Below are 15,839 nucleotides of genomic sequence, written 5' to 3'. Positions count from 1 at the left end.
TTGGTTTTCGAGTCAAAGTCTTATCTTTTGTCGAGTCGGAGTCGATTAAACAGAGCCACTGGCAAAGTAAAGATTCAAGAGGCGATTTCAAGAACTGTTGAGTGAATTGGCAAGGAAATGGATAAGTTATGCATCAAGGGATGAGTCTAGAGGTAAAGTCAAGTCAATCTTAGAGGAAATCATGCCAAGACAAGGATTTCACTCCTGGCCCTTCCAAAGGGTCCAGAGCGAATTCCTCCACAAGACAATCCATCTTGACCCAAACTCTGAGCTAGCCCATTCCTAGGCTTGAAGGAAGGTAAAAGCACTTGTTTGAATGAGGAAATAGGAAAAATGAAGTCAGGATCATGGCCTAAGGGTGTGAATTTCGCTCCTAACCCTTCCAAAGGGTCCAGAGCGAAATTCATGTAAAACTCTATTTTTCAAAAAACCTTGAGTTATATGTCGACTTGGAGAGCAAATTTGCATGATCATGATGGAAGGGGGCCTAACAAAGTGTGTCCAAGACGTAGAAAAGAGAAAAAAGAGAAAAAGACTAAGATTGTTAGCAACAGAGAAAGAAGTAGTGAAGAAAGAAAGTTGAACAATTGTTGTTTTATTTTGCTATAAGATCAATGAAATATTGAAGTTATGGTGTTTTATTGCAATCCTTCTGGCTATTTGCATGGTTGTTTATCTTCTTGAATCACTCTTAGTAACGAGAATACTTAAGTTTTAGAATTAGATTGAAGGACGAATGTTGTGCTTGATCTTTGGTAAAACTCATAGTCCAAACCACTAGCTCCTTACTGATTGTAAGCACGCCTTGTGTGGTCAACTGGAGATATTAAGATTGTTTAAGAGTTCAATCATTATTGGAGATATTGATATGTATCTTAGTGATAGTATCTATCCCATTGATGATTCGAAAATCACTGAATCCCCTCAAAAGATCGCACCAATTCCAGTAGAGTTGTAATCTTTTGGCAATACTGAAATTGGTAGAGTTTTACCAAGACCAATCCTCATTTAGTCATTCCTAGGATTAGTTTAGCATCGCCTTCTTAAACCCCCTATCTTTTGCTCTTTTTTGAAACATCAGTTAGTATTAGGAGAATTCAGTTTCCTCATTGAAAAGCAGATGCAAGAACAAGCTTTCTTAGAAAGTACGTAAGGCCCCTTGTAAAATAGCAAAAACAATGACCACTGGTGCTTATCCACACGTAGAGAACCTACATAACAGAACCTTGGAGTTTTTCCGATTGATCCTTCTGCGAAATCTTCAGCATTCGGGGAGCTTTATTCAAGAGAGGATAAGATACCTCTGGGTATTTCATTCTGTGTTTGGTCATGTACAAAAGACACATCAACACCACTACTCCTGTGTATGCAGACATCTCTATGAAGAGTGCTCTAGATCATTATAATCAAAGAAGGCCAGACTGCATTAGACACATCGACTCTAAATGGCTCAAGACTCCTAGGACTGGTTTCACAAGATGGCCCAAGTTGTATCAATTTAATTTCATTGAAGAAGTCAATGATATGATCACACTTCTCAACAGAAGAATGGGATTGAAGCACTTCAATGTGTTCGAGACCTGGATGTACAAGTACATTTTAGTCATGAGAAAAAGGCAATCTCACATCTTCTGGCGTGAAGTTATCAGTGACAACCTATGTGAGCAGCTACCACAAGTCCCAACTACCCTCACCTTTTAAATGAATTCATACTTGGTGTACATAGCAGCGTTGCTTAGACAGTTTCCTGGTCTTTCTACCAAAGGTAACAAATCGCTGGTACTAGTATGGAGGTATTATGAGCAACTCACTCTAAGGCCCAATAGAATTCATTACAAAAGAGTGCAAGATGCTTTCTTTGGCCATTTCATGTGCTTATTTGACAAAACACTCAAGAACAAGAGAGTGTCAGAGGCAGCATGGAGGAAGGTGAATGAGTATGGATGTTTGTTCTTGCAGTTCCCAACTTTCACCTACATGGGTGTTGGATGTTTTGAAGGTCAGTCATACATGCTACCCAAATATCCCACCAATAAGATCATTTTGATGAAGTTGGCTAGACAACTGATGGCAGTTCATGCAGTCCAGTTTGCCAATCATAAAGGTATCAATATTTCCTCTCACAATCCATTGCAGATTGGTTGGTATTCCTTGACCACCTTAATAAGAGCCAAGGCAATGGAGACTGAACTTCAAGAAATCAAGTTGAGGAAGTTCAAAGAAAAGAAAGATTTTGATTATCGAGGGATGAAGGACAAAATCAAGAGAGCCTTCACTCATGTTCATCGCCTTGAGGACGTATGGGTTGATCTTCACACAAAATAAGACATAAGAAGAATGGATTACAACAAGCTCACCTTGGAGCAGACTGTAGATCTGGATCTAACCAAGATCCTAGAAGGAATGGTGGATGATGGGAAAATTCTTGACCCAGAATATATAGAGCAAAGAGTTGCAGAAGCTCCTCTTCCCTCTCCTCAATGGTCACAAAAGGAGTGTACTTCTATTTTTGACAGGTTTCAGCCTATCGTTGCCAACACCAATGCTTGGCTAAAGAACAATGACGTCAAAATTATTAAGATTAAGGTTGGAGCAGAAGGTGATTTAGCTGGACCAGTTGGGTGTAGATCGAAGGTCAGAATCAAGTCCAAAGAAGGTGCTTCTTCTTCAGGCACCAAAATCAAGCTGAGGGTGACCAAGGCTTTGGTCATTCCTCCACCAAACATATCATTGAAAGGGAAGAAGAAACCACAGGTGCAGATTCATGTTATTGACCCAGAAGGCGAAGAGCATGAAGAAAGTGCAGCATGATCCCCTCCTACTATGCACTCAGAAGTACCTATTGAAGCTTCTCATCGTGGCTTGGAGAATTTCTTTGATGCAAATCCCTCATATGCCATCTTGTCCAGCATATCTCTTCCTGAGGTTGATACTTCTGCCATAAGTTTTGACAAATTCATGACTGAAGCTAGTCATGATTTGCCACCTAAACAAACGCTCGTAGCTGTCCAAACAGAGACTTCTCCTAGAGTGACAATTGTAGTACATGCGGAGCTTGTTTCTTCACAAACCACAGTTGTTGTCTCAGATATGAACTCATTAGAACTACCTCCATGGTTGAGTTCAATCACTCCCAAGAGGAAGAAGCAAGAGATCTCTCCTGACATATTTGATTTCCAGAAGCTCAAGAAACCTAAGCCAAGGGTTATTAAGAAGGCAAAGACAATCTCACGGGTGGTAGTGGATAATAATAAAATGAAGTATGCAGAAGTGGCAGAGCCTTTAGTGGAGAAACCGCCAGAAGAAATGCAGTTGTCAGATTATAGGCTCACAAGAGTAGAGCTTGGAAAGCAGATGCATGAAGGTATTATGCATGATGCTTAGGATTTGGTGGCTTCGCTGGTCCAGAGTTATGATGAACTCTTGGCAAAGAAAAATGAGCTCAAAGAAAAGAATTCACAGATCATCACAGTGATCCAAAAGATCACTAACTCTTCAAAACAGGTTGATCCTTTCACCTCCTCCACTTCTAAAGAATCTATTAAGCAATTGGAGAAAGCTGCTCAAAAAGCCAAGGCAACTGATTCTTGGATAGATCAACTGATTGATCAAAGCACTCAAGTGGTGAACAAAGCATTGCATGTATTGAGCAATCTACAGCTTGAAGACAGGTGGGAAGTGCCAAGGAGGACCATGGCAGAGAGTAGTTAACAGTGTTAAGGACAACCATGGTTCTGTGATGTGTGATAAGCAATTCAAAAACACATTTTGAATTGACCAGAGATAATCTGGCCATGATTGCATATGTGAACTGATAGTGGGATAACAAACATTAGCATGGAGCACATCCAAGCCTCAATTGACGATGACTTGCAACCAACATTAAAAATCAGGTGTATAATTGGATTATTGAAAGGCTTCTTTTGAGTGATCTGTGTATCCCCTGAAATGTGCATCAGCTGCTCAAAAATGACAACATAACAGTGGGGAGAAGGTGATGACACCATGGCAGGAAATTCAGGAAGTCCAGGAGTGGCTGGAAGCACTACAAAGCCACAATGCAGATTCAACACAATATCAGAAAGACCTCCAATTGGTGCATTGTGATGATCTATTGGACGCTTTAAGAAATATTGCATTCCCTGCCCTAGGCAATGTATAATATAAATGAAAATCCACTGATAAGCTAGCTTTCATGGAGTTGGGTGTATGCATTTGCATCTTTCAAAAGGCACAGGACTGTCTGAGAAGATGGGTTTTGAACCTAAAAGGTTTGGCTGCCTCACTCCAGAAACTTAAAATACGAAATCCACAACATTTATACAGATTGAACAACTGAGGGCTGCATTGTTTCCTGTTTTAAAGTTCTCTTTAGTCGTTCCGTAACGAAGTTTGTCGATGGATGGAGGGAAGATCATCTGTAGTCCTATAGCTTGGATTTGAATACCTAGTATAAAGAGGTGATCAGACTACACCTCACTTTGTTTACAATAATACATGTTTCTAATCTCAATTTTGTTGTTAATGAGTCTGTTGGTGGACCTGTGGAAATGGGCTCAGCCATCCCTTATTCCACATTTTGAAAGCTCCATGTAAGTTGTTTATGTATCAATTTCTATGAAGAATAGAATAAATACTTGCATCTAATGTACAGACAAATTGAGTGCCAGTTGGTTGAGCCCTACCATTTACACTCAGTTTCTGTCTCTTCGTTTTGGCTAGTGATGGCTGTATTTCAGGGGCAAGTGACACATTGCAACCCTAAATCACCCATAAAGATAAACATGCAATCTTTAAAAAATCATCCCATCCATTTTCATTTCAAATCTGTTGAATGTAAGAAATTAAATTTAATAACCTGTTTTAGCTTCTAACATAAGCCATAATTTATAATATAATGGTAATTCTTTTTTTGTCTTATTTTATAATTTAGAAATGTTATATCATATTAATATATATTTAAAAAGGATGCTTCCTACAAAGTTATAAAGAATACCTGTAACAATTTGTTCGAATCCTTCAATTTGTAACCTCGAATCCAAAACATGTATGCCAACTACAAGTAGGAAAAAACAAATAAAAAAAGAGTTCACCTGAATATTCAATATGTGAGCAATAGAACAAAGAGGAAAAAAATAATGACAAAATTGGTCTACCAAGATTTTAGAACAATAGATGATGACTTGGATGTTCAAACTCACATATAGTATACATTTAATTATGTTTGTAATTTAGGAAAATTGTAAAACCACCATATGCAACATGCCAATGGGAAGTGTCATTAAGGCATTATTGTTTTGAAATGCTCTATCAAATATTTGTTTAGTTTGTTTGTTCTTTCAGTTATAAGCTACATTTGTTATGGCTAAATTCTTGCTAAGATCCATGTCATGGAAATTAACCTAAGGAACACACAGGAATCAAGATAGAATTAATAGAGATCACGTAAGGTAGGGTTCTTGAATTATTTTTTGGGGGGATATATGTGTGGGCATTAGCCTCCTCAAACTTTAATATAATCTATCCAAATAGGTTTATTTGAAATAGTGCTTTACATGTTTATGACCAATATCATAGACTTTTCTATAAACAAAAACAGAAGCCCATCCATGATCAATCTGGATAGCCTATAACAAAGTCCCAATCATGATCCCAAATCATAAATTAGCGAACCTAAAACTAGACTTTAAATTGGTCTCTAATATTCTTATCTAAGTTTATCATCTTGATGAGACCTTGATATAGTATTTATTTTGCAAATATTCTAGTTAATTTTTTAGAATTAGACGAATATGTGCAAGAGTTTTCTAAAACATCAATTCTAAAAACATGCACAGTTTTTCCATAAAACTCTTGCACATACTACATGGACTGTGGAAAGCTCATGCCTACTATTGGATGAATATGTTATTTCAATACCATTGTGAAACGTATGGTTGTTTTCTTTTTATATAATTGTATTTACTAACACAAACAGCATCTAGAAACAATTTTCAATTTTGTACAACAAAATTCTACAATATGATTGTTGAATCATAAGTTTAAATAGTGTTGGGATTTTAATTCACGTCTTTTGGTGCAACACAAAATGGAAAATGTACAGTAAAAACATTCTTCTTATTAGATGGGGAAGCTCCATGTAACAAAAACTAGCTAAATCTAAACAATGTGTACTTTCCATTTACAGTCTATGTAGTGTTGTCTAGGGTGATTTACACACAGCAAGCAAAACTAAAGGTGTGTCTTTAAGCATGCAATAGAAAGAACTTAAAATAAAGCCAATGTAAAATACTTTTCCTACACTATTCAACTAAAACAAAGACTGAGCAATGCAAGTATGTATAAAGTATGGACTTATTTTGAACAACTCGATAAATCAGACAAAGGGGAATTGCATACAAAGCTACAAAATCCACTTCATTGCAACCCACAATACAAAGCCTCAAATCAATAGTGAAAACACTTGAAATTCAATTTATCTACTCAACACACAAGGTGAAGATGTTATAAGCTAAACACTATAGTTGCATTCAAAGCTACAATGACCAAGCAATTACTACAATACAAAGTTTTCTATAAATCCCAAGCGCTATTCAACTCATAAAAGCGCAATACAATAGAACATCTCAACAACAATTAAGAAGCAAGATAGGAATTACTAAATTTTATTGAATAAATGATCATAAACAATGATAAACTAAGTTCCAAGAGCATTTATTTACAATGTTTATAAAACTAATGCATGAAAAGTGCATCAAAAAGCTAGCACTCCCATCCTGACAATAGATTGCTTGCTTACAAAACAAATCTCCCTAACTCAAGAAAAATCTTCAATTAGACTCTTAATCAGGACAATTACAAACCAACAATAGATCCCCAGGTTGTCTAAAAATAACCTACTCAAAATACACTCACCTCCTCAAAAATGATGACAACTAAGAATACTGCAGGGTATAAATAATTATGGCTAAAATAGATTTTTGATGCTAACTCTAGAGATGATTCTAATAAAATACTTTGTCCTAAACATAGCAATCCCTTAACAGAAACAATGAAACCGAAACAATCTAATGTTTTAAAATGTCTAGCATGACAAGTACTCCAACAAGAAGCATAAAAGGGAATTCTGGTATTGGATTCTTGAAGACTTATTTCTATGTGATTATTATACCATGTTTTTAACATGAATTTCATAGGCATTAGCTTGTCACCGTAATGTGACGATTACTTATAGTCTAAGTCACAAGGTTCGAATTCGAATTCGAATTCAACAGCCATGAAATTCGGATGAAAATCGACAAGGGAAAAATTCGAAAAAAAATTCGGATAAAATTCGCCTTCTATAATTTTGTTTAATTTTAAATATATGTATACTTCTAATAAATTATCAGAATAGCGACCCTTGTTGGAGAAAATCCGGGGGCGACCCAGCAGTTGCAGACACCCATGACCCAATAGATACAAAGCATATACAAATAATACCCACGACCAGCTGAGTTGTGTTTAGAGGCGGATAGCAGTGCTTTATAGAGGAAATTCGATTAAATTCGATTTTTTTATAGAAGTTTGAAATTCGATTAAATCCGACCTCATCCATGAAAATCGCTGTATCCTGTGACTTAGCTTATAGTTGTCACTTTTCCCATCTGATTTTTTAAAAAAATGATTCCATCTTTTGTTATAAGTTATAACAATAAACATTAATTGGCACCATTTAACATTTATTAATGGTTACAAAGGTGCTTAAATTAAGATATCATGTATGTCTAATGTCCATTAAATACACAGAATAACATGTCCTAGTGAAGCCACATAAATATAGGTGGTTTAGTGATTTGTTAAATATGAATATCACAAAATCTAGTATCTAATTCCTGTATAATAATAACAATTTTAGAATTATCTCTGAAACATCATGTCATGCGTCCTGCCCCTTAACTCAATTCATTCAAAAAAGTAAAGTTGAAGCTAACTCTCAAATTGATTCTCAAATTTGATTATATTTAGAAAAAAAGGAATAAAGCATAACGCCAATTCTGACTATCTAATAAAAGTTGTGAGATGATGCAAAAAGAAGCTACTTCTGTGCCTATAAATTTCATCAACCTAAAAATTGAATCCTCAATGGCCTATATTTGCATTCTCTTCTAGACCACTTGAGGCAATGATAAAACCAATGCACATTGGAAAGTAAATAATCTTCTTTTATTGATTCTGGAACTCCTTTTTAAGTTTTTTTATTTGTTTGGCCTTCCCCACGCTATTATAACTGGATGTAGTTATTGAGACCCACAGGCCTACTTTGGTCACATACAGGCATTATAATAATTTCCTTTTTCCTTTCAATTTGTCAAAACCAAGATGCTCAAAAGAAACAAATAAAATCATGTTATTGATAATATTGTAGAACAGAATTTGCCTATTTTACACATGAAATTTAAGAGCATTTTGCTTCCAATATATATTATCTCAACAATATTATCCTTCCTAGATCCATTCCATCATACTTTTCTCCCAAACTCAGACAGCAACATCTGACACATGTAAGTACTTGTCAACGACCAAACAATCATTCTAAGAACATTTACGGCTTTTCAACATAATTACAAGAGATACAAAGTTGGTAAATTCATCAATGTATTAAATTCTACGAACCAAATGTTGCACGAAAAATGTTGAATTAAATTATAAGGAATGAACAACAGTATTGCTTCTAGCATCATTTTAAATGTAAGGTTTTCATTCTAATCAAGACTAGAATTTAACAGATATTGCAGACTCACCGTAACAGCAGGAGCTCTGCCAAGTCCAGCAGTGCAATGCACATATGTTATTCCATAACCACGTTTTACAGCTTTCAGTAGTTTACCAACAACAGTTGGAAGCCGCATACGCAAATCAAATGCATCGAAGTCCCTGTATAGGAGAAGCATCATTAGCTGTTAAAAATATAGTCAAAGAAAATAAAAAGCAACAAAAATGACTTTCAGAAATTTTATTAGGAATAATAATCACAAAAGGGAACACATCATATGAGATATCACTAAATCTCATGTCTATGCTCATATTGATCAACAGTCCGACAGTTTCTCCCTCTAATACATTAAAGTAGGGGTTGTCTCCCTTTGTTCTCTTGTATCTTTGATATACTTATAAACATAAGACGTTATCCTATAGCACTTGCTTTCACTTCAAAAATTTGCATGTCTTCATAAGCTGTCTTTTTATTGTTTTCCTTGTTAGGTGATGCTTTGGTCACTTCAATTACTTATATTATTGTACAATGGACTTTTAAGCTCGGTTAGTGTATCTCAACATTCACAAACATTATTAAAATCCTTTTATTTCTTCTTTCTCTCTTTTGTACATATTCATGCACTTTGCATGCTTACAAGGAGTAGATATTGATTGTTGTATCTTGCTTAATTTAATCCCAAAATTTTACACCAACAAACTGTAATGTCCCCATTTTAATCAAAATTGATTTTTGGGCATTTAGCCCAGTTTAAGAGTTTTCCCATAAGCTCCTCGATGAGTTGGGAGAACTCCAAAGTCCAAAGTTCTTGAGTGCTCAAGTTGTGTCTTGCAGAAAGGTTGTTGGTTGGCAATGAATTCAAATGGTTTTATGGATCCTCTTGATGCTTTCGGAATCAGTTTCTGGCCTTTCGAGTTCTCTTGGAGAAGCAAGATGTTTTTAGTAAGTCGCCTAATTGCTTCAATTGACTATCTTGTGACTCCAATATCACTGTGTGATAATTAAAATTGCATAATTATGCAATCTGGATACTTTATGCAACCTGGGTAAGTTATTGACCTATTATTTAATTAATTAACTTAAGTTGTCTAATGTTGGAAATATTAAAAGAACAACTTACTCTAATAGCTCATTGAAAAGGTAATAAGATGTGTTTTATGTTGGATGCCTAGGCTTGAGGGACTTTGCACATGAAAAATAATAATAATCATTCTAAAAGGTCTTTGTGGGGGAAAAAAGAAATTCTTATATTTTAAAAATGAATATTTCCCTCTAGAAAGCCATATAAAGAAGGTTGAGGCCTCATTTGAAAGATTAGAATTAGAAATATTATTTGCTTTTGCTGTTGGAGAGAACCTAAGTTCTTCCAAAGCTTCTTGTCACTTGAAAACGAAAACCCTCTTGGAGTTGCTGGTTTCAAGGACGAAAACCCTCTTAGCTAGCTAAATGATTCATAAAAAGATCACCATTGTGCTATAAATTGAAGCTTAATTTTTTTAAATTGCAGATATGGAAGATTTTGATGTCTTTTGAAGTTGCAGATTTGTTATTGATTGTTTGTTGTCTTCCAAACATTTTTGAAAGTTTTTTTAAATAAGATACAAGAATTTAACTATGATGGCCGTACCTTTCATTTGTGCTAGGCTGTACCGTTGGAGGAGTTCATCATTGGAGGTTTGAGACTAAATTTTGTGTTCTAACCAGTCATTCTAGTTTGTTCTTGCAAGCCATACAGTATTTAAAAGGTAGATTGGTTGTTTGTGTGGCCATACAACATTGTTGAATTGTGCCTGTAGAAGGGGCTCATGTAGGAGGTCGTACATGAAATAAACATTTAAGTATAAGTGATATTTATATTGCATAATTATTTTCTTATTTATTTCATGTATATTGTCAAGATGTTTGAGATGGGTTTCAGATCTTTGGGAGTTGCAATGCAAATTCTGGCTTTGGAGGAACTTAAATATTTTCAAACTTAGACAAATCTCAATGATCAGCAGTTTTTTATTTTTTAGTGTGCCCTTAGTGGGTGTTCAGTTTTGTTATGATAGTTAGATAGTGTAGATGTGTTTTTCATGCACATGCGAACACAGAATAAAATACCAAGGTATCTTATCCTCTCTTGAACAAAGTTTCCACAAATGCTAAAGATTTCGCCTAAGGATCATTCAAGAAGACTCCAAGGTTCTTATAAGTAGGGTCTTTGCGTGTGGATAAGCTTTGTTGGTGTGATGTGATTATGCTAGATTAACAAGGGGACTTACATTCGACTGCCTGAGCGTTTAATCTGTTGGAACTCGAATCCTATCTACTAGCTGGAAGATAAAGAAATATCAAAAGATACAGGGTTTGGAGAATCTAATCTAAGACCTAGAATGCAAGAAGATGGATGAACAACTAGGTGGAGTCCTACTGGGCTAGGTCTCACCATCAAACTGAACAATTCAACACCAGCTCAGTGCGATCTTCTAAGGGATGCTTCGAATATGTTCAAATCGTTACACCATATGACATTGATCACCATTCAAGTTAATGCATGAACAATAGACGCGTAACGACTCGAGACTAAGCTCATTCAATGCCAGTTGACGACGCAGGGCGCACTTACAATCAACAAGAGGCAGTGGTTTGAACTAGGTGGATTCCACGCGAGTGCATTCAATAACTTCCCTCATTCAATCTAATTATTTACCATCTAAAATGAAGATTCAATAAGAGACCATGCATATTGCAAAGAAACAACACACTTCACCATAACTTCAATGAAAATGGAGTTCAGTTACAATCAAGGCAACAATTCCTTGCCTTCTCTTCCTAATCTACTCTAATTGCTATTCTATTTTTACTAACTATTCACTATTGACTAATCCCTAACTATTCACTATTCTCTATTAGCTAACTATTAACCTTTACAAATTAAGAGCCAGAGCTTTATATAGGGAGCTCTTTGCAATTCAATGGCTCTGAATTATTTACAATCAATGGCTAGGATTACAAAATGGAAACCCTAATTAGGGTTTGTTACAACAAACTCTCCTTAGCCAATGAGAAAATTACATTTCATAAGAGTGGACCAATAGATGTCAGGGGTAGGTGCCTCGAAGTTTGTGCCATCACTGGTGAGTCGGGTACATTGAATCTGGACATGCTGATGTGGACCTATCTGACTAGAGGAACAGTGACTGGGACGCCACCTTGTCTGGTACTTGCTCATATCTCTTTTGATACTCAATTTGGTGATCCTGAGAAGCTAACTTTGATCAACTCTTCTGAAACTATCTGCTTCTTCAATGTACCTTTGCACTGACCTCGGTTGATCCTCCTTTGTCCTTCATGTACTTGATGGATAACGTTCCTCCCCTTTCTGATTTTACATTATGATGATAAGAAGTCATGGTCAAGTCACCTTCTCTAGTAGTTCATCTTGCCTTGAAATGTTTACAAGATCCCTCTTCACTGCCATCTTGTGGTTTCTCCATGTAGTAGAATGAGGTCCTTGAGGATAGCTTGGTCTATTACGTGCAACTCTTTGAACACTTTAAGTCCTCCAACTTGGAAGCACTTTGAGTCCTCCTCCATGCATTTGAGGCATCTTTAATGATGATGAAACTTGAATAGCTCCTCCTTGTTTGTTCTTCCTTCTAGCCCTGTCTTGTTGATCTGCAAAACAAACCAAAAGATGATTAAGTATACATAATATATTTAACCTAACATGATATTTATTACTTCAAGCCATTAATAAGAAGGCATTAAGATTAATTCGCTTTGGAACCTCTCCAAGGACAAGACCTATAATAAAATGCGCTCTGGATCCTCTCCAGGGACAAGACCTATAATGAGATTTTCGCTGAGGACCCTCTGGAAGGGTCAGGAGCTTAGAAAGAGTTTCGCTCTCGACCCTTTGGAAGGGTCAAGAGCGAAATTTGGAAAAGTTGCTCAATTAGACCTCATTTTCAACCTCACCTTACCAAGATCAAATCATTCGCCTCCAAAATTGCCTAAGAATAGGTTTCGCTCAAGGGTCTAGGCAAAACATTAGACCTCCTACGAATTTCGCTCTGGACCCTCTAGAAGGGTCAAGAGCAAAATTGGCATTTTTGGACAAATTCTTCACATTTTGTGGCCACAACTCACTCAAATGCATGCCTAAGGATGCTTCTAAGTTCAATCCACCTCAATCAATGCTAGGCTTCACACAAAATTGGGAGCAAAAGAGGTTTCAAGAAAATTCGCTCCGGATCCTTTGGAAGGGTCAGGAGCGAAATTTGTAATTTAGCCTCAATTCTATCATCTTATTGCCTCAAATCACCTTTCAAGGCAAGTACACATCAATCCTTTCCCAACCATGCCTTAGAAACAAAGATCTTGGTCTCAAACACGGAGCAAAATAGAGGTTTAAGGAATTTCGCTCTGGACCCTTTGGAAGGGTCAAGAGCGAAATTTGCATTTTGACACCATTCATCTTCTTTTCAAATCTCCCTCTATCATCATCAAGTGAATTCGCCCTAAATTTAGCCTAAAACAAGATCTCCTGGGCGCATTAGATGAAATAAGGAGTCCTCCTAAGGATTTCGCTCTAGACCCTTTGGAAGGGTCAGGAGTGAATTTTGCAATTCTAGTCTCAATTCACATCCAATTTGCCTTGGACTTGTCCATTCCCCCTTATCGTATCATATTCCTCTCAAAGTGGTGTCTACTCAATGTTTTTGACAAGAAATTAGGCCATCCTAAGGATTTCGCTCTAGACCCTTTGGAAGGGTTGGGAGCTAAAATAAAATATCGCTATGGATCCTCTCCAAGGGTCAAGGGTGAAATTTGGAAAATAGGGCTTGTCCTTGATAGAGTTTTCTCTTAGCTCGCTTGTTTAGCTTCAAACCATCTTAGGAAAAAACCTTGAGGGCAATTTGCTTTTAAATTGTGAGGAAAATACATGTTTTTGAGAAATTCGCTCTGGACCCTTTGGAAGGGTCAAGAGCGAATTGGTTCCTCTAGACCCCATTCTTCCTTCTTTTCACTTATCTTGCTTTAGACTTGTCTTTCTGAAACCTTTCCTTGCCATGTATGTCCACCATTTGATGTCCCTAGTGAAGAAATAAGTCTTTTGGAGGATTTCACTCTGGACCCTTTGGAAGGGTCAGGAACAAATTTGAGGAATTAGTCTTAGATACCTTCCAAACACTCAAACCTCACCCTCAATCACATTGTTCTCACCTTGGGACACACCAACAAACAACCTTAAGGATGTGCCTAGTCAAAATGTTGAATGAAAAGTGCATCTTAACAATTTCGCTTAGGTACCTTTGGAAGGCCCAGAAGCGAAATTTCTCTTTTTACACAAATTCTCCTCATTTCCTTCAACTTTGTTCTTAGACTTGGCCTTTGGGTCCTTCCTTCATCTTAATCAAGTCCATTTGCCTTCAAGGTGATGTCAAGTCAATGCCTTTTGATGACAAATTAGGCCTTTCTAAGGATTTCGCTCTGGACCCTTTGGAAGGGTCAGGAGCGAAATTGATGTTTTAGGCTGAATTTCCTCATTCCATCTCGTTCCAACTTGTTCACAAGGCAAAAACAGGTCATTCCTCACTCGGTCAAGGTGTAGGAGTAAGCTTTGAGGTCTAGACTAGGAGCAAAAGAGGATTCTAAGGAAATTCGCTCATGTCCCTTTGGAAGGGTCAGGAGCGAATTTGGCAATTGTGCTCAAATTCTTGACCTTTCTCCAAATTTTCAAGTCTAGACTTGATCATTAGGCATTTTCCAAGAATAAATAGGTCAGTTTCACATCAATCAATGCCTAGAACTTCACCATTCCTCAACCAGACCAATCGCAAAACCCTCAAAGGGAAGAATCCTTGAGAACACCTGCTCACATACCTCCATTCACTTTCCTAACTAAATGCCCTAGGTCTTAAAGGCGGGATTCCTAGCATGATACAAAGATTTTCCCAAACTCAATCAACACTTAACCTTAGAAGCAAGCTTTCAACAGAGACCCCGACCTGGCCCACCTACTGACCAATTTGAGCCTAAGCAGGCCATCCTATCCTAATGAGCCCTCTGGCGACCCTTCAATGCAAAGACTAATAGCCAAGAAACTAAAAGACCAAGAAAACTAACCCTTAAAAGCAAAAGGTAGGGGTCCCCATTTGCAATGGGGCGATGTGTGAATACATCACAACAAATAGCAACATCAAGGTGTTATCAACCCTACACCAGCTTATTCCTCATCATTACATAAGGTATATTGCCATTGTTTCCCTGTTTAAGCTCCACTATGAATCTTGAGTGGATCCACTATAAATTTGACTAGAAGAAATCATTCATCTCCAAAGCCAAATACCTCTAAGGTTTTCATCCTAGGATAAGTTGAAGTTGTGGTCCAAACTTTACAATAAGAGAAAAAAGTGTCCTAGATGTGAAAATGAGCTCCTTTGTTCTCTTTTATAACTTCCCTGGGAATTTTGAAAAATTATAATTTAAAATTCACCTTTATTAAAATAGTCACCTTTCGGCCCCATAAAGTGACTTTATTTTATTTCTGTTTTTTAAATTAGTCACTTTATAAAAAAAAAAATTAAACAAAGTCGGCCACAACAACTTAAAGCAACTAAATGTAAGTGATTAAAAATACTCCCTTATTTAATTATCTGAATTAGCCTATAGGAATAAAATAGGCCAATGACATTTCCCCAAATGTCTAAATCGAAGAAGGGGACATTACACATGATTGAAAACTCTCAAGGAGAAACAGAGGTAATTGCAGAAAACTACTATCATCCAGGCATTGAATTTGTCCACGGAATACCTGGTAGATATTCAATAAATCCATTCAATAAGCCATCATCACAAATATACATGTCAAGTAATTGAAATGATTCTGAAATCACAGCCCTTTTCAGTCTCTTTATATGTTTTTTCTAAAGGTTAGCATTTTTTATCACACATTGTTGGTGCAAGGAGCATTACAATCATGATTCAGCTAGTTTCAATGAATATAATATGGATTGATCTATATCTAAACTCTTGTTTACTAGAGAAAAACAACAAAAATTTGGTCAAGCCTTTCCATGATACACCTCTATAGACA

At 36.6% G+C, this 15,839-nt stretch overlaps 1 protein-coding gene across 2 annotated transcripts in view; it reads right to left on the bottom strand.

Annotated features, from left to right (window-relative positions):
* LOC131046429 (phosphoglucan phosphatase DSP4, amyloplastic) overlaps positions 1 to 15,839 on the bottom strand; it is a 213,573-nt gene that overhangs the window by 122,794 nt on the left and 74,940 nt on the right. The window contains exons 9-10 of one of the 2 annotated variants that reach the window (XM_057980162.2): positions 8,784 to 8,916; positions 4,997 to 5,056 (exon numbers count right to left, since the gene is read on the bottom strand). In XM_057980162.2, coding sequence (XP_057836145.2) covers positions 4,997 to 5,056; positions 8,784 to 8,916 — 193 coding nt within the window. The remainder of the gene's footprint in view (positions 1 to 4,996; positions 5,057 to 8,783; positions 8,917 to 15,839) is intronic. The other variant, XM_057980163.2, reaches the window with a different exon arrangement.

Source organism: Cryptomeria japonica, chromosome 1 (assembly GCF_030272615.1).
Source record: "Cryptomeria japonica chromosome 1, Sugi_1.0, whole genome shotgun sequence".
Classification (NCBI taxonomy): Eukaryota; Viridiplantae; Streptophyta; class Pinopsida; order Cupressales; family Cupressaceae; genus Cryptomeria; species Cryptomeria japonica.
Note: the sequence above shows the minus strand (reverse complement) of the source record. Positions and strands in the feature narration are given on the sequence as shown.